Source organism: Acanthopagrus latus, chromosome 4 (genome assembly GCF_904848185.1).
Source record: "Acanthopagrus latus isolate v.2019 chromosome 4, fAcaLat1.1, whole genome shotgun sequence".
Classification (NCBI taxonomy): Eukaryota; Metazoa; Chordata; class Actinopteri; order Spariformes; family Sparidae; genus Acanthopagrus; species Acanthopagrus latus.
This window is the reverse complement of record NC_051042.1, coordinates 2,877,915-2,901,798: the sequence shown is the minus strand read 5'-3', so window position 1 is coordinate 2,901,798 and position 23,884 is coordinate 2,877,915. Positions and strand designations below refer to the sequence as shown.

General features: G+C 41.8%; 1 protein-coding gene across 4 annotated transcripts in view; it reads right to left on the bottom strand.

Annotated features, from left to right (window-relative positions):
- The window catches only part of ntrk3b (neurotrophic tyrosine kinase, receptor, type 3b), a 191,991-nt gene that overhangs the window by 44,994 nt on the left and 123,113 nt on the right, over positions 1 to 23,884 (bottom strand). For all 4 annotated transcript variants that reach the window (XM_037096655.1, XM_037096654.1, XM_037096653.1 and 1 more), the window contains one exon: positions 698 to 886. In XM_037096655.1, the coding sequence (XP_036952550.1) occupies positions 698 to 886 (189 nt within the window). The remainder of the gene's footprint in view (positions 1 to 697; positions 887 to 23,884) is intronic.

Sequence of the window (23,884 nt, the reverse complement as noted above, 5' to 3'; positions counted from 1 at the left end):
TGCAGATGGAAGCTGAGCGGGGATCAGGACGGCCTGATCTGGTGTGCTGCTGTTCACACAGGAGGAAGAGAATCTGCCCCCCAATAGAGTCCGTCCGGTTTGACTAGCATCGTCTGGAAGGAAAGCAGCAGGCGGCAGGCTACGGCTGGCTGCCGGCACAGTTGTTTTCTGATCATTCTCTTGAGCAGTTGATGTAATTGTGAGTAATTAGGCCTTAAAGTGGTCTTGTCTTTCCCCAACCTGGAACATGAGTCTCAAGGGAGTGGGAGGGAAAGCGAGAGGGGAGCTGTCTGAGCACCAGTAGATGGTATTCAGAAGGCTGCTTTTGTCTAAACAGATCCTATATGAAGAGCCTGGAACTGTGCCACCAGATGCCAACAGCATATGATGATGACACTAAATTATACTATTGCCCTGAGGGTCCCAGCACTTCTCATTGTAAAGACAAACAGCAAATTATAACAGCATTGCAGTGCTTGCAGTGAGCCTCGTAAAGATGCGGCGTTTGATATCAGGCTCTCAGACAGATGCTGCACTTTTCTTTACAGTACATTACATTCTGTAATGCTACAGTTTTAGTGTACTTAGCCTCATGCTTATGGTTCAAGGGTCCCTTTGTGTGTCCATAAAGGAAGGTCAGATCATTTGTTATCAGTGTCACCAGCAGTAATGAGTTAGAAACTTTACAGGGACTCACGGGTGGCTGGCTTGTTGCAGTTGTGTCCGTGTCTGAAGTACTGAGGATTCTCCACCACAGGGATGCGAGTCATTCCTATGACCACTGCATCGGGACCCGCGTCCAGAGTACAGGGGGTAATAATCCCATGGTTGACATGATGAAGAGGGCTGGCAGAGTCTTCCTCACCACTGATCACAGCTACAGGACCTGGAATAAAACGAGAGGGACGATGAGTGTAACTGTGGCGCTCAAGTCATCGGACCTTTACGTAATACTTGTTACATATGAGAACATGCTGAAATATAACTCAACTGCCTGGGGTATCACACAATCATGCAGTTCAGCTCTCCCTCCACTACAAACGTGTTTGTATTACTGTTACATCAGTGTGATGTTACAGCTCCACTGTGCAGCTGCATGATATATGTGCAGAAGTCGACACCACAGGGCTGTTTTCACATTCATCTGCTGAAGGAGGAAAGTATTTTATATGTCTTCAAACCCGTCCAGAGGGGATCTTTAACTAATAGTCCGTGAGCCAGCAGCTTAATCAAATGACATATGGGGGACCATTGTGGAGGTGGATGGTGTGTTTGCAGTTGTCAGCCACAGGCCAGAGAAAACAGGTCGCAGTGCTCACAGTTACTGTAAACGTGAGTGTGGAAAGGTGTGCAATTACCCATTATAACTAAGATTCAGAATCAAAATATGGAAAATTGGATCTACACTGGATTCAACATATAGAAACTGGATAAAAACTACAAACATCAATGTAGTTCTTGTAATGCAGTTACCTTAGTGTTTACCAGATTGATTGATTTATATAGGGAAGCACAAAATGGCTGTTTTGCAGCAGATACCAATAACCAGTAATCACCTCCGTCTCATGGGCGATGCTGATAACATAAACATTAATTTAATTTTTTTGAACATGTTTGGCTCAAGTCTACGCTGCAACTGTTTCAAATGTTCCCTGATATTGTCAGCTCTATCTGTTGGCTCAGTACCAGTAAATAGCTGAAAATAGTTATTTCTTGTCAATAACGGTCTTTCCTTCACCCTCTAAATTTACATTTGACCTATGTCATCAAACAATTATTTTGTCCAGTTTTGACAGGAGAGACAAAATAAATGTGATTTCATCCCGTTAAAACCTTTTCATCTTTTGATAAAAAAAATGCTTGTTTTATCAGAAGATGAAAAGGTGACACAGAAAGTTGATATATTTCCTGAGCCAAATGCTTTGTTCTGATTCACAAAGCAGCGTCGAAATCCCATGTCACATTTGTGAAATGCACAAAAATATGTTTTGTTTGTTTGTTTGCTTGATTTGACATGCAGTTATTTTGATAACTGATTTGCTGTTTCAGTAATTTTTCAAGCAAACATGCCATTTTCTGCTATAATTTGATCCTTTCATTGTAATATAAGGTCTATAAATATCCATAAATCTGTTAAAACAAGGCAGTTATGTCACCTCAGGTTCTGGAATATGGTCATCACAATTTTTCTCTACTTTCTGACATTTACAGACAAAGCAGCTCATTTATAATCTCTGAAAGTAATTTGCAGATCAGTCAATAAATATAATATTGAATTGGAGCCACAGTTTATTCACTGTTTTATCAAAACATCCTTCCATCCATTCTTTGTTTTATTCAACAAAATAAGTTACTACATGGAAATATCTGTCTATGTCTAAAGCATTCTCTGGTGGTTCACTTCTCTGGTTGAATTTACGGCATCATAAAGCAAAGTCCTGTCGACCAACAGTCATTTCCTCTCTTTTCCTTTGCTAACGGTGACAAAAAGAGTTCCAGACATGATTTACTGTCAGCGGACGTGATCCCACTTCCTGTTCTATCACTGCTGTGTCAAAATCAACATGACAACTGTAATCTTCAGAGGGAAGGGAGGAGTGACAGGGGGATGGGAGCTGGTAAGTGAATATAAAGTCAGCAGTGGCTGATTCAGTGGAGCTGTGACAGTGAACCTGTTTACCCACAATGCTGAGTCTCTCGCTCACCTTGACAACACTGTAAATAGTAATCAAGACCCAGTCATATTAAATTACATACCCTGAGCCGTGGGGGGGGTGATGAAGTGACACATGTGAGCAGCAATTTATTTACAACATTTGCCCCTATGCAGGGTTTTCATACCTGAGCACCTGTTTTATTGGAGAGATGTGCAGAGCAGAGCAGAGCAGAGCAGAGCAGAGCAGAGCAGAGCAGAGCAGAGCAGAGCTTCACTGGGCGACTGCCTGCCCAGCCTCCAGGGAGGACACATAGCAACCTACAGCCTTAAATCTGTGCTGATGCCTCTGACCATTCACTACACAGCACAGGCGCACAGATATATTGACAGTATACTGCTCCAAATATCACTACACTTATAATACAAATATGACACAGAATGGGTCACGGTCTTAAAAAAAGGAGAAAAGATACCGCCAAAAAGATGCAGGTATTATATTCCTCTTTTGAGCACATTATGAAATGGGATGAAATCCCATGTGACCAGCCTGCAGATGCAGATCGATGAGGCCTCTGGAAATGCGTGGCACCACTCCAAACCACAGCACACACAACTACACAAAAAACTGCTTGATTCTTGGGGAGATGAAGGTGTTCCAGAGATGAAGAGGAAATTGGACTTCTTGACTTCAGAACATCCTAAAAATTGCATTTATGTTACCTGAGTGATGAAAAGGCCCAACGGCCTGTGAGAAGGGTTTTATCATCTCAGACGTTGCCTGTGCACTGAATGGAATTCAGCACTGGACATTTTCCCCCGAAACGTCTATCTGAGAGCAAAGTTCCTCTCTATTAAACCAACTTTGATTTATTCAGGAGAGCTGGAAAATGAAATGAGCTAACTTTCGGCTATTTTTCAATTCTTTTCATATCTCATCCCTTTCACAACTTTCTGTGGTAATGTGGTTCATACAGACGGTAAATTCAGCCATGAACTGTGTCTAATTTGGACCTTGACTAAAGACCTTCTGTGGTTTTTCGTTTCTAATTTTTTTGATTCATCCAGTTACTACAATCTTATAACACGAGAGGTTTAATAGCAAATATATAAACATCCACATCTGTATATTAACATATTACACACTGTATGGATTTTTATACTTATCTGTATTCATTTGACCCTAATCCCAGCACTTCTGTTTCAGGGAAAGCAGGCAACAACAATAGTAGTTTGTTTTTGGTTTGCATTTCCTACATAATTTGCTTTCTTGACAATATTTAGATGAGAAGACTGGTACGACCCCTCATGTATGTGCGAGTAGTTTTTATACCCGACAATGAGTGAGGCCAAACAGATCAGGGTAAACAGTGTGATGATCATCAAACTTTCTGGACTGTTATTATGTTAAATTATGGTGAAATGACTTGGAATTTATGAACGCTCAAAAACAGATCAGTGACCTGTAAACGGCAGGTCGGTTGTCACAAGTTTAATGGGACTGGAAATGACTCTGAATGCTGTGCAGTGTCTGTGTCTCTGTGCTGATCTTTGCTCTGATTTGGGTGTTCATACTTGCGTGAAAGAAAAAAAACAGAACCTTCTGCACACCACTGATCAATTTTGCTCCCTCATTCAGATGATTCAGCCCTTAGTTCTTAATCCAAGGACATAAAATTCAGTTCATCTATTAATTTCAGTCAAGGAATTTCTTACCTGCATGGTGTTAAAAGTTAAAATCATTTTTAAAAAGGCAGAATCTAGTGAGAACCAACATATGTATATTTTTAACCCCTAACTCTGATCTTTGAAGTAAAATAAAAGAAAATAGAATAGAAAATACCTGCCTGTGCACTGGCCTTAAGGTAGCCACACTTCCACAGGATGATAAGACAATAAGTGCAGCGAGTCATGGTCAGAGGGGCTTGACAGACCGATTCTTTGGTCAGGCTGCGATGCCTCTGCAGCTGTTTGACCTTTAGAGCTGTGTTGCATTCACTACATCTTTTGAAAACGGTGGTAAAAAATTATGACAGCAGTCTTACAGACATTGTTCGTTGTCTTGTTACCATCAGATTTTCGTAGTTGAGTAAAACAAGTATACAGTCACATACACTCATGTCTGCACAGTAAATATGAGGCTACAGCCAGCAGCCAATCAGCTGAGCGGGTATGTTGAAAGGTAACAAACCAAACCGTAGCCCCTCTAAAGCTCATAAATACAAACAGTATAACTCAAATTTAATGCCTACAAAGCACAAATTACTACATTTTTGGTTTAGTTATTTCCTGTTTTATTTTGGTAGATGTATCTTCATGTGCCATGTTTCACTTTCCACTTCCTGTGTTTGTATTTTTTCCCACCATAGTTAATCATCCTCTTTGTCAGTTTGTCTGTATTTGTCCGCTGGTAGTCCAGTCCTCATCTTCTTCCTGGTTCTGTTCTATCGCTGGTTTTTCCTGCTTTTGCTTCCTGTGTTCTCGTGCTTTCATGGTTAGTACTTGCTGCATTCTGTCTTGTGTTTGGGTTGTTTGTTGCCTAACCTTAACAGCAGGCAGATGTATTTTTGCCTTTTGAACAGAACATGACTATTCATTACCCACTGTTTCCATTCTTTGTGCTAAGCTAAACTAATCAGCTACTAATATCAGCTTCTTATTTATCGTGCAGAAGTGACGGCAGAATCGATGTTCTGGTCTCACTCTCTGCATCCATTAATCCATTAACTAAATAAGTGAAATGTCAAACCTTTAAGAACAACAGAACACACCCTGTCGAATCGAATTGTCTAAATAACTCAAGGCTATCATTTTTATTATTTAAAATTCAACACGTTTTCAGCCTCGTGCGCATCTGGGTCTCACACAAGTTGGCAAGAATGCAATTGATCATCAAAGGACATGGCACCACCACGGGCAAGAAATCTTTCATTTAACATGTTCAGAGTAACAGAAACCAGTTTGTCCAGGGATTCCTTCTGGAGTCTTAGATCATTGTGGCATGCTGTCGTTTGAAGATTAGTTAAATCTCATTGCTCACATCCTTCTGTACTTTGCCAGCTAATATGTTTCTTCAGCACACATCCTTTAACTTTTCTGTAGGAAATATTTCACTGCAGCAGAAATCCCCCCATTATTTTCAGGAGGCCTGTCATTCCTGTCGGCATCATTCAGTGTCCCTTCACCTAACACTGTGCAATCCCAGTGCAGAGAATGTTTTATGTTTGTGTTAGGTGCAGATCTCAGGTGCATTAGCTAATTCAGCCAAATCAATTGATCAAGTGTGACATTTGCATCATCTGTTTCTCTGAGTTTAGAAGTCAATCTAATTTAGCCGACAGGAGCAGAGACAGAGCTGTCTTCCCCTCCTGGGTTTAAAAATGGACTCTGTCATTAAGGTATTGTACCAGTGGCCTGGTGAACTGGGCCTCAGTGATGAATAAAAAGAACATGCAAACCTTTGAACCTGCCACTTTCATACACAAGCACACTTTTATGTTCAGGCTTTTTCACCATCGTATGCATGATCACAGCGATTTATGAATTCAGTCCTTTTAACAATACTTAAAAAACTTGCAAATGTGACTTTGAGAGTCATTTCTCCGACAACCTCCCCAACACTCACCTACTACAAAAGTCATATCATTCAGCTTTATATATTAACACATTTTGCTGTTTTTGAATGACTGGACTCAGAAAATAGTTTCATTTAAGAAGCTACAGGTTACTGACAATGGAAGCTTTTTGAGAGTCTGACCTGTACCCTTCATATACCTGCAACACATACAATGTCATGCATGTAGTCCACATTGGGGGTTGGAGGGTATTTGTCCCCCTCATACTCAGTGTTTCAGGTCAACATTCTTACTTAAGTCTATCCAAGCTTTGTTCTCTAACTGTTCTGCCGCCATAAACCAGATGAGCTGATAAAAATGGTGATGTGCTTCTTTGAGTCACCTTCAGTTATTACTGTACACTCAGCAGTGAGTGGAGCAGCGACTGCTTTGTAGACTTTCTTTTGCCCTAGGTTTTGCCTCTCATGCCACATGCAGCAGCTGCCCTATCTGTCTTATTGGTGAAGGACGTTGGGGTTGTATGTAGCCTGAAAAGAATTCATGCCGACACTAATCTGGGCTGAAGAAAGGTCTCACCACATACTTCAGAGTGTTCAGCAGAAATATGTTCTTTTCATTTTGACATTTTACAGGTTGAAATGTAAAATCTTAAGCCTTGAACACACTCCGTGGCAGCAGATGGGGTCGGGGTCAAACTAAAATGTCAAAGTACACGTCAAATAAAAAATATGAAATAGATGGTTTTGTCGCTTTAGGTTACTTTATCAGGGTGTTCGTTTTGGGTTAAAGAAGTTATTGGATGCTATAAAAAGGAGCTGTGACATCACGATTGACAGCTGAGCACTTCTCGTGATAGAGTCGGGTGGGTGTATGGGCAGCAAACTCGATACCGCGGCTTCAGCGCCCCGATCGCTGTTGGCTCAAAATGACATCACCAGCGCAAGACGATATTTTGCTTTAATCTTTACACAGTGGGAGGAAAAGAGTCCATCTTCATGTCAATATTCAAAACCAGCTAAAAACACATCACCCATTGCTTTTGTTGACCTTTTCCTTCATTTCCATGCACATACATTACCACACACACTGTAGGTTGTTTTGTGTCTATCACCCACACACTGTCCTGTGGATGTAAATACTTACATGCTCACTCAATGCATATTAATGCACAATTTACTCCTTCTTGTTCCTGTCTTAACTTTCTTTATACAGGATTAAAGTATATAAGAAACCTTTTTTAACTTCTATATCTTCAGAAGGCATCAGTGGACTCAGGTTTGAGACCCACTAACAGGGTGGGGAAAACAGTCAGCACTGAGATAGACAAACGTACATTTTCAACAGATATAAACGTAAAACATCACCAGTCCTATCTTTCAAACCGCTGTTGTTACTTTTTTGTCCACAAGTTGGGCTGTTGTGCTGCTGAAACTGGACCACATTGACCTGATCTGGATTTGGGTGCTTTGCATCAATGACAGTGTGTGTCCTTGTTTTATGCACAATTCTCCCCAATGGTGACATTAGATGTTGTTATTGTGTCCATTTATCACGTTTCCTCCTCTCTCTCTTCCACCAGAGCTATTTTTTACAACAGCCTTTGGGTTTCTCTGGTCTCACCTGCCCAATTTATTTATTCCAGCTCTCATTTCTCTCTTCACTCTGTTTTTATTATCATAATTATTATAGTAAATATACCACACCAGACTATAAACCAGCAGGGGTGTTTGTCAGTTGAGCCACCTGATTTTTTTGTTTCTCTGCTTCCAAAGTAATCACTGAAGGTGATTCTCAGGACAAAAAAAAAAAAAAAGAAAAAACAGCGGGTGGCTCTGTAGGGTTTTCCCTGTGGTCAGGAATAAATTGTGCAGAGTATGATTGCTTCCGTTCCACCTCCTTGTGGTAATTATCACACAGATTCCTTTCAAAGGTTGTTAATTAGGACTGGAATTAACTTGAGGACATGTAAAATGAACAAGAGAACACAGGAAGGATAGCTCACAGCGGCAAAGCCCCACTTCTAGTTCACGATGGATTTGAAACAAATTAAATCCGTACGTGGAAAGGGTCAAAAACAGTGTCATAAATGCAAACATCTTTCTTGTGATGAAGGGAACACAAAGGGTCTGCGAAACACAAATATTAACCAGCTGTCATATAGTGATTAAAGCTTTGTTGATATATCTATCAAAGACAGTATTGCTATTCTGTGCCATGGATTCACTGCTACACTGTTGTAATGGAAACCATCACATACATACATACACACATTTTTGTTGCTAAAATGAACCACCTCACGTGATTACTGAACGCCATTATGACGTTGTGACTGCTAGCTTAGAGGCAGCAAATGTGCAAATCGACAGCGCGTGTAGCGGTGGTGCTATAAAAAGGCCAGCTAATTGCCAAATGCCACTATCATTTGAAGAAGCCTTGAGGTTATGGATGACAACTCCCCTCGCTGCGCTGAAGAAGATATGTAAAAAGCTCTTCTGACAAATGGCCTCAACCTGCTCCCTCAACTTCCCACTCACAGATGAGCGTGGTGAACATGTGACAGGCATGCAGGCCAGCGGCAAACCCACACTAACCCCATTTCTCACGGTATCGAAATAGCAGCGTCTGTGGATTGATACACCCCTGGACTGAGTGCTGTTCCCTCCCTGGTTGATGGTGACTAACTGTGGCGAATGTCGAGCACCAGGACAGCGAAGGTTTATGCTTCTCCGCAATGTAGGCTATCGACAATTTACAGTTGCCCCACACGGCTCAATGTGCTCTCCCTTTATTGTGGTATAAACAATGCACAGCACTGATGGGAAGGACAGCCAAGTTGAGACAGAAATAAACATGTATTTGAAATGTGCTGTAAACCTATCACTCACTGCATCTGAAGCCACTTGCACGTCCTCTGAAATCAAGCATCTACACCATGCCAGGCATTATCTGCAATGACACAGGACTGAACCAATTACAGTCTGAGTTGCTGTATATCTTGTGGTCGTGATGCCCAGAATGATAATAAAACAAAACACTGAGATTGTTATTCCGTCTCTGTTCCCACAGTGCCCTATCAGCTTTTATATCTTTGACAACACATTACCCTGTAAGCTCCCTGAAGACAGACAAAGCAATTTTACACAAGTCAGAAAAGTGATGGGAAATGACATCATGCAACAGTCGAGCTGTCCCGAGTCTGTTCTTTGATTTATGACTACGACAGAGTCAGGATCTCTACAAAAACTGGGACCTACATTGTATTACCTGTTATGTGCTCCAACACAAATTGAAAACAAAACATACAGCAATTTGAGAATATATTCAGAGCTATACAAGTCTCCACTCTGGGGTTTCATTCTTCACTCACAGGCAATGTTATCAGAAAGGGCCAAATGAAAAGCTTGTGGTGGCTTTGTAAGGGAAACTAGTTTGCATCATAAACTCAGTGGTAAAAGGCGTCGGCGCATGCACACACACAAATAGTACAAACATATGCACAGCAGCAGCCACAAACTCGATGGCTATATTTCTTATCGTGGCATTAGAATATGAAACGCTTCCCCAACGTCGAGCATCTGGCAGAGTTTGCATGTAAATCACAAAGGAGAGCCACATTCAGCCGCTGCAGCCCACAAAACGGCTTGATGATTGTGCACATCAGTGCTGCGGGTGAAGTCGCTGCATGCTAATGTGGCCCACAATCCCACTGGGATGCAACAAGTGTTTTCTTGGTGGTGGTGGGGGTACATTATTAGTCAGGGCTGATAAGATATGGTGTCTTTATTTTGATAAGTTCAGGTTGAACAAGGTTAAAATTTGGTTTGGGTTTACTTAACAGATATATATCACCAACTGAATCAGTGCAAAGGATTGAACCTGAATGATTCCCTATTTATAAATATTTATGACTGGCTCAGTAGCTAGACAGACAGCTACTTCATTGTGCTCCCAGGAGAAAAAAAAATGTTTTCACAGTCTGCACATGGAACATGAACAGGGTGCAGCTGAGCACCTAAAAAGGCAAAAAGGAAGCTGAAACCCAAACCAGTGTCTGGAAAATTTTGATTGTATCAGTATCAGCGTTCCTCTTACTGTTATGCTATAGGCTACCACAGGAACACGGGTCTAAGAGTACAGCTCTGTGAGCCTCTACCTGTGGCACGGCTGGGCTGGTAGCTTAATGCTAACCTTGGAAGCTAACATGATCACAATGACGCTGTGCATTTGCTTATGTAATGACTGACATTTAGCCTTTCCTCAATCTTAACATAGCATGCTAACACTTGCTAGTCAGCGTGAGGATTATTTAAGAAGATGTAGAATCTTTATTTGATCACTTATCTTAAAATGCACAAAATAAGCCCCTTTCACAAATACACTGTGAATCTGGATTTATGCAGAAACACGAAAAAGATCTTTTAAACATCTGCCCGGATTACTTCCTTGCTCTGTCTGTCATTCCATAAGGCCCGTTCATGGTGCTGCGAGACACAGAGCTAAATGCTGCAGCCTTCTTTCTACAGTGGGGACTTGGTGCACTGAGTGTAGCTGCTTCCTACTCTTCTCTGCTTGTTGTAAATTACTTTCCACGCTTTTATTTATATTAAGGATACATCCAAATACATATAGTGATGATATCAATGCAGAAATAGTCACCGTCATTTATGGGGCAATCTGTAGTCTCCTACACTGGCACAGCCTCTCGCCCAAATCATGCAGACTATTTCCAGCAGGTGTGAACACGTCTGACATGGACATCTCCTGTAGTGTGCTGCATTTGTGAATAACAAAATGTGGAACATATCCTGATCTGATTCTCTGTATTGTCATGAGTTCATATGTTAAAGGGGTGAAAGTGAAACTGGTGCTCTGTATCTAACTCATCCTGAGGAAGCAGAGGAAATGTACGCCCCCGGAGACAAACTCCAGATCTGAGGCTTTGCTTTCTTGCTGTGAGGCAACAGTGTTAACCACTGAAGACTGACTATTCGTAACAAATTTCATGCTCACCCATCCAACAGTCATCAAGCCATATCGCAAAATGGCTGATTAAAAGAGCAAGTGGGCTCCATCCTTTGTGGACCATAAAGGTCTACACATAGCTTGGGAATCCACCCAGTAGTTGCTGTGTTAGCATTGTAACGTTTACTGCAGTACAAAACAGAAAGTCCAGCTGAGGTTAATTAGAATGTCATTAGTTTTGTATTAAGTAATAAACAAGTAAAAATGTTTGCCCTGATTATGGTGCTGATAAAAAGTCAAGATTGCTAATGTTCATCCTGAGGAATATTTGTTCCAAGCATCCAAGGCAATCCATCCAATAGTTCCACAAATGAACACACAGGAGAAAAGGTCTGATTATGTGTACAAATTTTATGTTTTAGCAATCCATTCAGCAATAATGGAGACATTTTACTAAAAAAACAACCTTGGCAATATAATGGTGGTGACAGAAGAATTGTCACCAAAGTTCCTTGAGTTCACCCTTTGGGAACATGTATTCTTTTGAAATTCATCTGGTAATTGTTGAGATATTTTCTGGTGGTGGATAGGCCGACATAGCCATCCTGTTAACGTCACTTAGAAAATATTTTCCCAGGAAGTGAGCCTTTGACTCTTGTGTTGCCGAAGGAAACGAGGCAAAGGCACTTTAGAAAGCACCAATGAAAAGCCAATTCATTTTTAATCAGAGGTGTTCCCAGCTGGTTAAGGGAACAGTGGCAAGCACTCTGTGCGGGCTTACAATTAATTGGAGCCAGCACATTAAGGTCATTGTTAAGCATGTTTTCTACACTTCGGCACATTGAAGTCCCATTTCCTGAGCATTCATTTAGTCTCAGCTGCACACACATACACACACATGCACGTGTGCACGCACACACACACACACACACACACACACACACACACACACACACACACACACACACACACACACACACACATACACACACACACATAATTAGATCCCTGAGCCACTGGGGGATATCAATCAATCAGGTGTCAAAGTTCTCCTTTCTCCTCTCGTAGCTCTCTCCGTCCTGCTTGCTCGTGCACTCACTTTCCTTTGTGTTCTCTCCGCTGTTTCTCCAGTGCCTTGATTTCTTTTCAATGGCTTTCATTGTCAGGATGTTGAACATGTTGCCAAAGTGAGTCAAAATACTCCCAATCGTACTAATAATTATTAGAAAATAAAATGATTCCAGAATGACAGCAACAAGCAATTGATCAAAATTTAAATTCCTCTATCAGCATGTTTTACTCGAGCGGCTGCTATTTCATCATAACTTAAAAGGCATTTTAATAAGATTTCATCTCTCTGTGTCATCTCTTGCAGTCCCTGGCTCTTCTTCTTTGTTGTTCCAAGCCTCAGGGGTCCTGATTTCTGCCCCTGTTCTTTCACAACTGCCTCCGTCTGTTGGAGGCCTCCCCCCCGACCAAACAAATTTGTTAGGAAGAGGAGGAGAAGGAGGCAGGGAAGTGTGTGTGTGTGTGTGTGTGTGTGTGTGTGTGTGTGTGTGTGTGTGTGTGTGTGTGTGTGTGTGTGTGTGTGTGTGTGTGTGTGCGGACACACACACACACACACACTTACATCTTACCAAGACAAATGAACCTTCACACTGCTCCGCCTAGTGCCATCTACAAGGCTACATACATATTGGCCCTCATCTCTGCTGTTCTGTACAGCCATGAAGAGTGTGATCCAACTGTGAGAGACCTGACCTGAGAGCTTTGTGGATGAACTGTTGAGCAAAATATACAGATTTAGATACAAGATATATGTATTCATTATTTACAGAATCAACACATGATTGACAAAAAAATATGTATAACCAACTGTGTTTACTCTTGCTCTACAATATCAGCTTCTAAAACCTTTCCATTTTTTTATGGTGATATGAGGACACTCACAGTACTTGGTAAAGGTTGGGGACTTAGGTTTTCAGTCTGGAAAAAAATGTCATATCGAGGAAACAGAGTTTGTTACAACATTCTCTTTTGCTTGGATGTTTCCTGAATGAACCTACCGCCCGACAAGATTTTGAATAAAGTCTTTCACCACTGGACTGGTGGCCCTTTCATGGAACTCAGCTGCTTCTGCAGTAGAGATTTTTGAAATTGTTGCTACATGGCCAGAGAGAACAGAGAATAAGGATGGTGATATTCCTTTATGTTCAAATATAAAAAAACCTGCCAGAGCCAGAATTCACAATGGAGAACTTCACCAATAAACCTTCTCACTGGTACTCAAATTTTGCTTGTTTCTGCTTTGAAAGAGTACAGAGTCAGGCTGGTAACAGACAATGTCCTAAAACAGCTGAACTGATTACATAAATATGCCTTCGAACAGTGTAGTTAAATTCAGCCTCTGTTTTCACAGCACAGTAACAATATGGCACCACTTCTGATTCATGACCTGTCACTTTTGCATCTAACCAGCAGCTAAATCAAGTTTATTTATAACTGGGTTCACCTTTAACATATGACATTTTCACACAAAAAGTATTGAAGCTCACCTGATTTATTTCCTTCCCCATTGACTCAGTTTTTCTCATCCCTCCCTTCAAAACCTTTTATTTTCTCGCTCCAAAATCCAAGCGTACGAAGGGACGGCTCCCCCTCTCTGGGCCTCAATTCCCCCAGTTCCCTTCTGTCATTGGTCTGCCATCCATCCTCCAACGACCCCAATTTCCCTATTTCTCATCCCATCATCCCCCTACCCTCCCATACGCACCCTTAATCCATCCCTCTTACATCATAAATATCCATTTACGATGTGCAATAAAACTCTACATTTTATGTTAGTGAAAATATGTTTTCTGAAAACATTTCAGGCAAGAAATAGGCAGTGTGGTAACACAATCTTTGTTCATAGGATGTCAGCTCTGCAAAGTTTAGATATTTTGCTCAGATTTTGTTGAGATGCCCCTCTCTTGATCCAACTGTACTCAAAAAGCTGGAGGGCTCTGGATGCTAGCATATCAAACAGGAGTTTATCATTGTCCACAGGCACATACCACCAATACTGTAGTGATACATAGCTGGTTGAAAATCAGAGTCCCTGTTTGAGGTACGGTTAGGGTTAAGGAGAGGTCTGAAGAACGAGATTGGCGTTACGGTTGATAAAAATGCAAACGTCCTCCATCCTTAATGAAAGTTGGACATGCTTCATTCCATTCATCATCCTGACCTCCACACCCTTACTTTTTGCCACGCTTCATAAAGGACACATTACATCCTGTGCTGGCACTAAATGTTTGAATTGGACTTAAATCTTTGGTATAAAAATGAACCTGAAATGCCTGCTGCACCACAGGCTGCTTATCAACCAATAAATGTGAGCGTCTACCTGCAGGAAGAAAAAAGAGTTGGCCCGCTGCTCTGCTGTGAGGTGATCTACAGCAGGCCGAGGTGACTTCAATCTTCTTTTCACCACAGCAAGGGCATTATTTTAATAAAGACAGGATGTAGTTATACCCTCACAGTTTTTTTTTTTTTTTTTTTTATTGCAATCTTCTATCGGCAACAAAATATAATATAGCACAGGGAGGTAACGTCAGTCCTGAATGTATGGACAGATGGGTAAATACATCAAAGGATTGATGGTAATATGAGCATCGATTCAACTGAAGACAATGTTCTGCTCTTGTCTCACTTTGGTCTCCATCCATTACATATCTACTCTACCTATGACACATGCTGCACCGTACACCGAGGTTGCTCCGTGGCGAGCTGCTCCTTCGGGCGAGCACAGAGGCTCTTTAATATTTCAGTCAGACTCACAGCAGACTGATGGCTTACAGGGGCAGCCATGCAGGGTGCATAGCCAAGGTTAGCTGTAACATCAACCTTCCTTCGTTTGAACCTGAACACTGTACAACACCTGCAGAAAGGACGTCACTTCTCTGTGGTTTCTTTCAGCTTGGGTAAGAATTCCATATCACATTATAATAGAATGCTTCTAATATAATACATAGCTGGTAAATTTAGGATTACTCGTGTGGCTCTTCTCTTAATGTTGATAATTCTATGCTGTTAAATGGGTCTTTACATAACGAGTGCATATAGAGCCAAGTCAGCATATAGTATGTGTGACAAACTGCAATTTTGAGGATTAAGTTAAGTATTAATTTAAGTGCTGTCCTTTTTTGTAACTGTGTAAAAAAATGTATGGAATAAAAAACCTACATTAGACTCCACTGTTATCGTGTGCATTTTGTGTTTTAATGCTAGTATTTTTAAAGACGATTTTATGAGCAGCATCTAAAACATGTGCTTAGTTTCATCTGTTTCAGTTTACAATAGGTCTTTGACATTAACTCAAGTTTTAGGTTTGTTTAATTGTCATTCTACACAAATGGTTGTAAAAGTTGTTGTGTCTTTATGCTACACAAGAACATGAACAAACATTTTTTTTAAGATGAGTGTTGAAGATGAGTTCAGGAGTCTTGATTAATGAAGCTGCTCTGTAGTCTGGCAGTATGGCAGCAGATACTTTACTATACTATATCTTCTGCTAGACGGCAGCAGGCTGAACAGACTGTGGCAGCAGTGAGAGTTAAACTGTGTTCGTTATAGAAGCGTAAATGCTTCAGGAGTCTAACAGACTGAGAAAAGAGGCTGTTCTGTGGTCTGTTGGTACAGAAGCAAATACCTCTGTATCTGTATCAGATGGCAGCAGGGTGAACAGGCTGTGGCAGGAGTGGGAGAGGTTCACTAGAGAAAATGCAGCTCTTAAAAAGAACAAAGCTGCACTGAAAAAAAAACAAGGTTTTGGGATAGATTCACAGCTTGATAGCCAAAGATCCCGTTTATTCCCCACATGGAAGCTTCATAGATGTTGATCTAGCAAGATGGTGTGCTGGATGCACAAGGGCATATAGGCATTTCAAACAGAACAAACATCACATCTCCTCCGAGGGCGACTGTTGTGGGCGACGCGTTGTGAAACAGAACACATCATTACCCACAGCGGGCTGTCAATCAGTATCATGTGCATAGGGATAAAGTTGCTATATTTAACTACCGTGTGAACACATCCATGTCAATGTAAACAAAGGGGAAATGTGGACTTGAGCTTGAAGATGATTTTTCACCCAAATCAAACAACCAAATCACATTTTGTGGGACCCTTCAAAGAAGCCAAAAAACTATATGGGTGACATGAGGAAGACTGGTAGCACTAACTCATGGGGGGTAACAAAGCTGAACTAAAAATGTAGGTCGCCTAATCCAGCTCACTGTTACTGGGGGGCACCAAGAAAGAAGAAGAGAAGCAAACCAACTAAAGCAGCCAATTAAACTTCCCCTGCCCCCAACACCCACACCCACCATCCCTCAGCAAACACTTCAAAGTGCTGCCATCAGCGAATGGCAATAAAGTGAATGAGCTGGCTGTAAATGGGCTTAGATGCTGAGGATGCTGAGGCAGGGGACTGTCAAATGATGCTCATCACACTGAGAAAACAGTGTTCCCATGTTGTAAGAGCAAAATGGCTGTCCAGCATCTTCCACGCAGCTGCAACACCGAGTCTGGAGAAATACCCCAACAAATACAGCCGATAACTGCAGCTTATTCAGTGAGTGGACATTTCTGCTGATGGCCAATAGGGTCAATGGCTATATTTGTGAGTGCTATCAAAGGAGGGCTGCATTATTAACGCTCTGTGTCACAGTGTCCTAGAAGAAAGTGCAATCTCCCAGCAGGAGCTCTGAAATGACACCTTATCCTGACGACCAGCCTGATGACTAAATCTGAGAAAATACAGAGCTGTGGGGTTTTTTGTGTGAAATGGAGGGTAGGCCCAGTGTAAGCTGAGAACAGCCGGCTCCACAAGGGACGGGCAAAAGGAGAGATTCTTATTTTCCAGCTCCAGGTGACACTATTTCAAAGAGCAGAATTGGGGCGTCTCATTACACAAAATACATTTCACACAAATCCCTTCCTTTACGTAAAACCCTCAAGTTTCCCCTCTCTCTGCTTTTTTCGCCCTCTGTCCTCTCAGAAATATTTCTATCTCTCTCTCTTTCTCTGTTTCCCTTCCAAAGCCCAGCTGTTTTGTGTCCTGCTGGGCATTTGCAATGGGACGATTTCCACACTGATCTGAGCGCCATTTAAATAAACATCAACAGAGATGTGAGAAGGAGCCTGTGAATAACACCAGAGGCTTATCCACTTCCACAGCTTTAAAGAGGAAAGAGGAGTCATCCAGTTCCTTCATTTCTCTCTTTCTGTATGCTGTTTGAATAACCAGCATACAGCCACTGCTGCTCTGGCTGCGTCCACTTTATGTGAGCTAAAAACCCTTTCTAACCTTTTTGTGGAACCGTTTCCTATAATATAGACATTTTTTTTCAATATCTGTATGCAGGTTCAGTGCCCTGTGTCATTGTTGGTTAATTGAAATTGCAAAATATGGACAAAACATGAAAGCCAGCCTTGAATGTGGAAACTAAAATGCACCACATGTGATGATACTATACATTCACTATTACATACTTAATATCCAACATGTTGTCACTTCAAAATAAAGGAATAGTTTTATTTGCAACAACAACATACATGTTGTTTTCCTAATCACCATGACTGTTGCAGTGAACATACTTTGGTTACGTTTGGTCAGGAAAATTCATTGGTTAAGTTTGGGAAAAGCAAACTGTGTTTGGGTTACTACAATGAAAATGTTTAGTGGCACTCAACAGAAGCTGCTCTGTGGTCTGGTGGTACTTCTGTATCTTCTGGCTGGTTCTTGATTTAGCAAGCTGTTATAGCTGGATGTAACTGTGGATGTGAACTGTGGTCTCCTGGGTGAAAGTCCTATGCAGACTTTGTTCCTTTAAGGCTATTTCACTTGACATCTTCCATTGCCACTGCAATAATTACTACAGCTACAAGAGGTCACAGCCTTACAACACATGGAAATATGGGCTGTAATAAGCTGCTGTCACAGTCAACATTAATGGTTAATGGTTAATGTTTTTCTGATGATCTTTTCCCTTGTATCTGAAAAAAAAGGATTGGAATAATTGAAATAAGGAACTTCACAATGCAAGTCAGATTCAGCAAATTTGTGAAAAAGGCAGCTTCCATCCAAAGCATCCAGAGTTGCCTATGGCCCCACTTTGAAAAGTGTAGAAGACAGTGACGCATGGGTCCTGTGGATTACCACTTTAAAAGAATATATGTATAAAGATGAAAATATTTCTCTCTTATTGTCTTTCCAAAATCAATCAAAAGCATCCCCGCTGCCAGCTCAGGACCTCCACAGCCTAAGCTAACTGCATCAACTCCTCTTCATAGACCTCTCTATCCACACCACTCTCTCTTCTCTCCTCTTTTGTATTTGCATTGCTAAGCTGTTGACACCGCTTGTCATTTTGTTTCATAAGTGATAGCAATTACTATTCCAGCGCCCGGGATCAAAGAGACACCAAAAGGAGGTTTTTCGACAGGAGAAAACACCCAACACTGCTTCCCCTCTTCTGTTTACACTGATAGAGGCTGAGGCCTAAGAGGCAGAGCTGTGACTGACAGAATGGGAATACACCTCCTGTTTTTAATCCCAGAGAAGGGGGGTGATGAAGGGAAGGGCGGGAGGAAAGGAAAGGAAACAAGAAGAGAGGTTTCTATAGAGGGCAAACTGTACCATTAACCAGGAGGCTCCCTCCTGCTTACAATGGATTAGTCTTATTACTGATTCTTTTTCAGGTCTGTGAAAGCTGGAGGCAGTGAACCGAGAAACAATTACACTAATCATAATGAGACAGTGATGCCTTGACTTCAAATAACTAGCCTCTTCCAGACATTATCTTTGCTAAAATACAAATAGACCAAAATTTAATCCCACCACATCATCTACATTATGTTCCTCTTTTGGGACCCTAGCAACACACGACTTTGGGGACACAGGACCCTGGGTGAGTCCAACTGGGGAACAATAGGACCCTGCAACGAAGGACCCATTAGGTGCCATCTGGATTTAGGGAGTTTAGGACCATAGGAATGTATCAATGACTCAATCCATTTGATAGTTAAGAATAAAACTTAAAATGCTAACCTCATACAAGTGTTGAGAGAAAAGCATTAGCCTGAATGACTGAAGAATAAACAGCAAATCCATCTTGGAGCCCTTATTTAAAAGATGCTATAATCACCTAAGAAAGAGTGATCTCGTTGACATTTTCTTTGATTTGGCATTGCACTGCAGTGGCTTGAAAACAATGTTCTTCCATTCATGACCTCCCACTGGAGACTTAACATGTCAGACACGTCTAATGGCCAAATGGTGAACCTTTGAGCAAAACGATTCTTATTTTGCCTTTCCAGGCTTCTTTACTTGATTAATTAAAAGGAAGGAACCTGCAGGCTGCAGATATTAATTAGTTCCCGATAAAAAAAGCACATTTTCACACCATAAATCATCTCACTACTTAGAAGCAGCTGCTATATGGGGAACGTCTGCTGTGGACTCTTGATCTAATATTTCAGCCGATAAGCTCCTGTGTGGGGGAAAGATTTTCAACCGCTAACCATATGAGACCTATAACAATTTGTGATGATGTCCAGCATCTCAGTTAACTGTGATAGCGATGCCCTTTCCTAGTGAACAGTCCCTTTTAATTCAGGCTAACAAGCAGGGGTATTAGTTCCAAAAAGCCTAATTTGAGTCGTTTGCAATGCTGATGATGTAGGAATCGAGCCATATTCTACTGTTGACATGCCAGAGACTTTAAATAAGGGCATGTGCTCATAGCCTTAAATGTAAATTGACCTGGCTACGATGCTTGTACTTGTTTTGTAGGATTAATCTGCAGCATGGTGGTGAGCCCAGTCAAACAATGTGCATCGCCTCCCCTCTCCTCCCAGGACAATTCTCCCTGACACTCAGAGGACAGCTTCCTGGCCCTCCTCCTTTCACTGTAATGGAGGTCGGATGCTGCTTTTCCGCATTTCTGCCCACATTAGCATCTCTAGTTAATTGGCACCATTTGCTCAATGGCATCGCTTGAGTTTGTAAATTACTTTTACAATTGTCACTAATTATCAAGCTCGATGAGTGGAATTGGCGCGATTGGTCCCCAGTGGAGCAGAAACACAACAGGCGGAGGAAGGATTAAGACTCTGGGGGCAACAAGGGGAGCTGGCTAGCTGAGAAATACAGTAGTGCTTTATGCTAATCAGCAGAGGATTACATACAGATGGAGCTACTGTAACAGCCTCTCCCTGCCGCATGCTTGAACTACTGATGCACTTTGGCTGCTTCCTCAAGAGAGATTCAAGTTTGTTTTTTCATGCCTCTCTTTTTGCATCATCTTCATTTGTAAGTTACAAGGAATTGTTTGCTGAGAAGCTGGTTGAGAGACTTTTACGTAACACATTTGTAGCGACTAATGCACAAAAGAGAAAGCCTAAATACACAATGGAGTCTATCTAAAATGAATACCACTCTAACCACAGCACGCTAAGCCCCTAAGCTGTCTTCATCCCAAAACATTTGAACTTTCCTTGAGCCTTGTTCCCCTCAGTTAAAGTTCACATACTCTTCCTCCAGCTTTCCATTCACGCAGGGCACATGTGCAGTTTACAGTGATGCCGCAAGAGTTGAACACTTAAAAGTCAATCAAATGTCAAAATAATGTGTCTTCAGACAACAGTAACAGAAGCAGCTTCTCATTTCCAGCAGGTGACAGCCGAGGGTTAATCTTTTATCTGCAGCGAGCTAGCTAACTAAGCTAAAAATAATAATATTTGCCAGAGTCAAAATAGTGTTGGAGGAACTTGTTTTGCATTTTGGGTAGTGTGCCCTTGGATTATAATGGCTCAGTTTTTGCAAAGGAAAAGCTAACGGCACACTAGCTTGTTAGAGTTTGTATGGTTAACGACTAGGTAATCGTTAGCAAACTTACAATTTGCAGTGGGTAGGTTTCTAGCTTGGAGGTGGTTGTTGTTGTCTTGTAGCATCGGAGATTCTAAAAAAAACAGTAAGCCACAGATAGTGGACGGAAACGGGGAACGCTTCCTGAAACAGACGCCCAATAACAGGCTTTACACCAACAGTCGACAATGTGTGCATTGATGTTTTCCTGTTGGCTGATCATGAATTTTAAATTCCTTGACATTTTTAAGATAAAATCTAAATAACTAATAAGCTAATTAATAAATGGATTGGCTAGTTATTGCTGCTAAGCTTCTAAGTGGGGTTTAGCAAACAGTCACTTCTCAGTATATGCTGATGTTTTGGTTTGATAGTCTGCTGCTGACCTATAAGTGAGTGCTTCTCCCCGCCCAGAGTGACACAGTGACAAAGTCCGGCTGCAAATCAACAGCAGAGTCGTAGCTGCACCGTGGGCCCGCTGCTTATCTTCAGCGGCTGACAGACATGCACGGCGGAGGGAACATTTCAGTTCAAAGAAGTCTAATAATTGAGGATGGAGCAGTTATCTGAGAGACTGTTTTGTCTGTCTTGTCAGTATGAGCTAGACAGTCCAGCCTTCTCAAAGGCCAGACAATTTGCGCTCCAAATGTCATGTTGCGAGAAGGCAAACATGGCCTGGTGGAAGAAGGCCAGGGAGAGACAAAAGCTCAGGTTAAAGACGTGCCAGGGCTTATCATACAATTATTCTGGCAAAAATCTTCTGCGAATACAAACAATCTATTTGCTGCTACACTTTGTTCTACTGGAAAATACACAAGATAAATAGTAATCTGCTGCACAGCATTAATCATTGATTAAAAAAATGTTTTGCTCTTCTTGTTTTGCATTTTTTTCCCCTTGCAGCGTGGAGGAAATTGGATTTTGCCCTCTGGCACAGCAGCAGAATCAGATTGTGAGCTGCGGTAGCGTGGATCTTATCATAGCTTCAGCATTGGTCCAAAACATATTGCTGCCCCTCTCTCAGTGGAAATAGTCTTCAACTATGTTTTACTGTTGACAGAGCAACACACAAGCATACAAACTATATCCTGCCTCTCGTCCTCCATTTCTCTCTTTGTGCACACACATACTGTACCTATCCACATTAAAGTGTGTGCGTGTGCGTGTGCGTGCGTGTCGGCAGTGGGAGGGGTTGGTACATAAATCTAAGTGATGCCAGCTCTCACATGACCCAGAAAGTGCCTATTGCTGTGGTCGCCATGAAGACGCTCTTAAATCAGAGCTCAGTCCCTGGAAATGGTATTAAATCAAATGTGCCCACACACACACACACACACACACACACACACACACACACACACACACACACACACACACACACACACACACCACAACGTGTGCCTATCCAATACATATGGAACTGCAGACATGATGTGAATAAAAATGCACTTTTGCAATTCATGCATATGATTTGATGTCATTTCCACAGTTTATTCCCTCCTCTCCTGATCCACATTGTGGTGTTTGGACAGAATGTTGATTCCGTGTGGACCTCACTTAATCTGTACATTTCCTCGCTGTTCTTTTCATCATAATGTTCTCGGATGATTAAACCTGCAGCCGACCTTACATCTGTCAGGACCGGACACATTTGTTTAGGGGACCCCCTGGTGCCTCCTGGTGAAAGAAATTGAACCTACTACAGCAAAATGTTCATCCCAGCAGTCACAGAGGAGTGTCAGCAGAGGCCAGTTCACCCATTAGCTAAAACCCAGCTGAGCCAGCCTGTCAGAGCTCCTCACCACCTCCCTCTGCTCTCTTCATTCTCCCCTCCACTCCTCCCTCTGTCTCCGCCCCATCATTCCTCTTCTCCTCTTTCCTCCATATTTCCTCCCCTCTGTCTTTGCTCTCCGTGCGTATGTAACATGCTGTGTTCAGCAGACTCCGTCGTGCTGTAGCACCATAGCGCTGCTAGCCTGTTAGCCTGTTTGTTTAGCTCATCATCACCACACTCCCCTGGGCTGCATGGAGTTTATCTCCCTGCCAGTTAGCTGCCATGGAGCCTAAACACAGAAATAAGCCACTTTGCCAAGCAGCTGAAACGCAATATTACAGGGACAATGCAATAATACAGCACCTATTGGATTTTCAGAAGGCTCTCAAATACACTTTAAATGGAACAGAGAGAAAGATATTCCTCTAGGAAAGCTGTTTTTCATTATAAAAGAATGACTGCAAAAGGTCCAGTGTGAAGGATTTGGGGGGATCTATTGGCAGAAAAAGAAAATGATATGTAAACTTTTGATTTTAATTAGCATATAAATTGAGACTTTAAAAAGTGGGCTGATTTAATAGTGAAGGACAGGTGAGCAGGAAAAGGGGCGGGGAAAAGGCAAAGACAGGAGAAACCAGGAAGTAAAACATGACAATTGATGAATTCCAAAAAATAAAACAAGACCAAACCATGGCAGAAATAAGAATTGTTGCATTTTCATTACCGTAGAACAAGTCTTTTATAGCTGCGGAAGCACGGAGCACCTACATGTTTCTACAGTAGCCCAGATTGGACAAACTAAACACAGGCTCTAGAGACTGCCTCCATATGGAAGGCAAGGGGTATTAATATGGTTACAATCTGCATCCACACCACTAGATATCAGTAAATCCTACGCACCGGACCTTTGGCTGCTTCTATAAAAGGCCGGTCGTTCTAGTTCTACAAATGTGGGATCCATTTCTGTGAGAGTAGATGGAAGTACAATCACTTAAACTCAATGTGG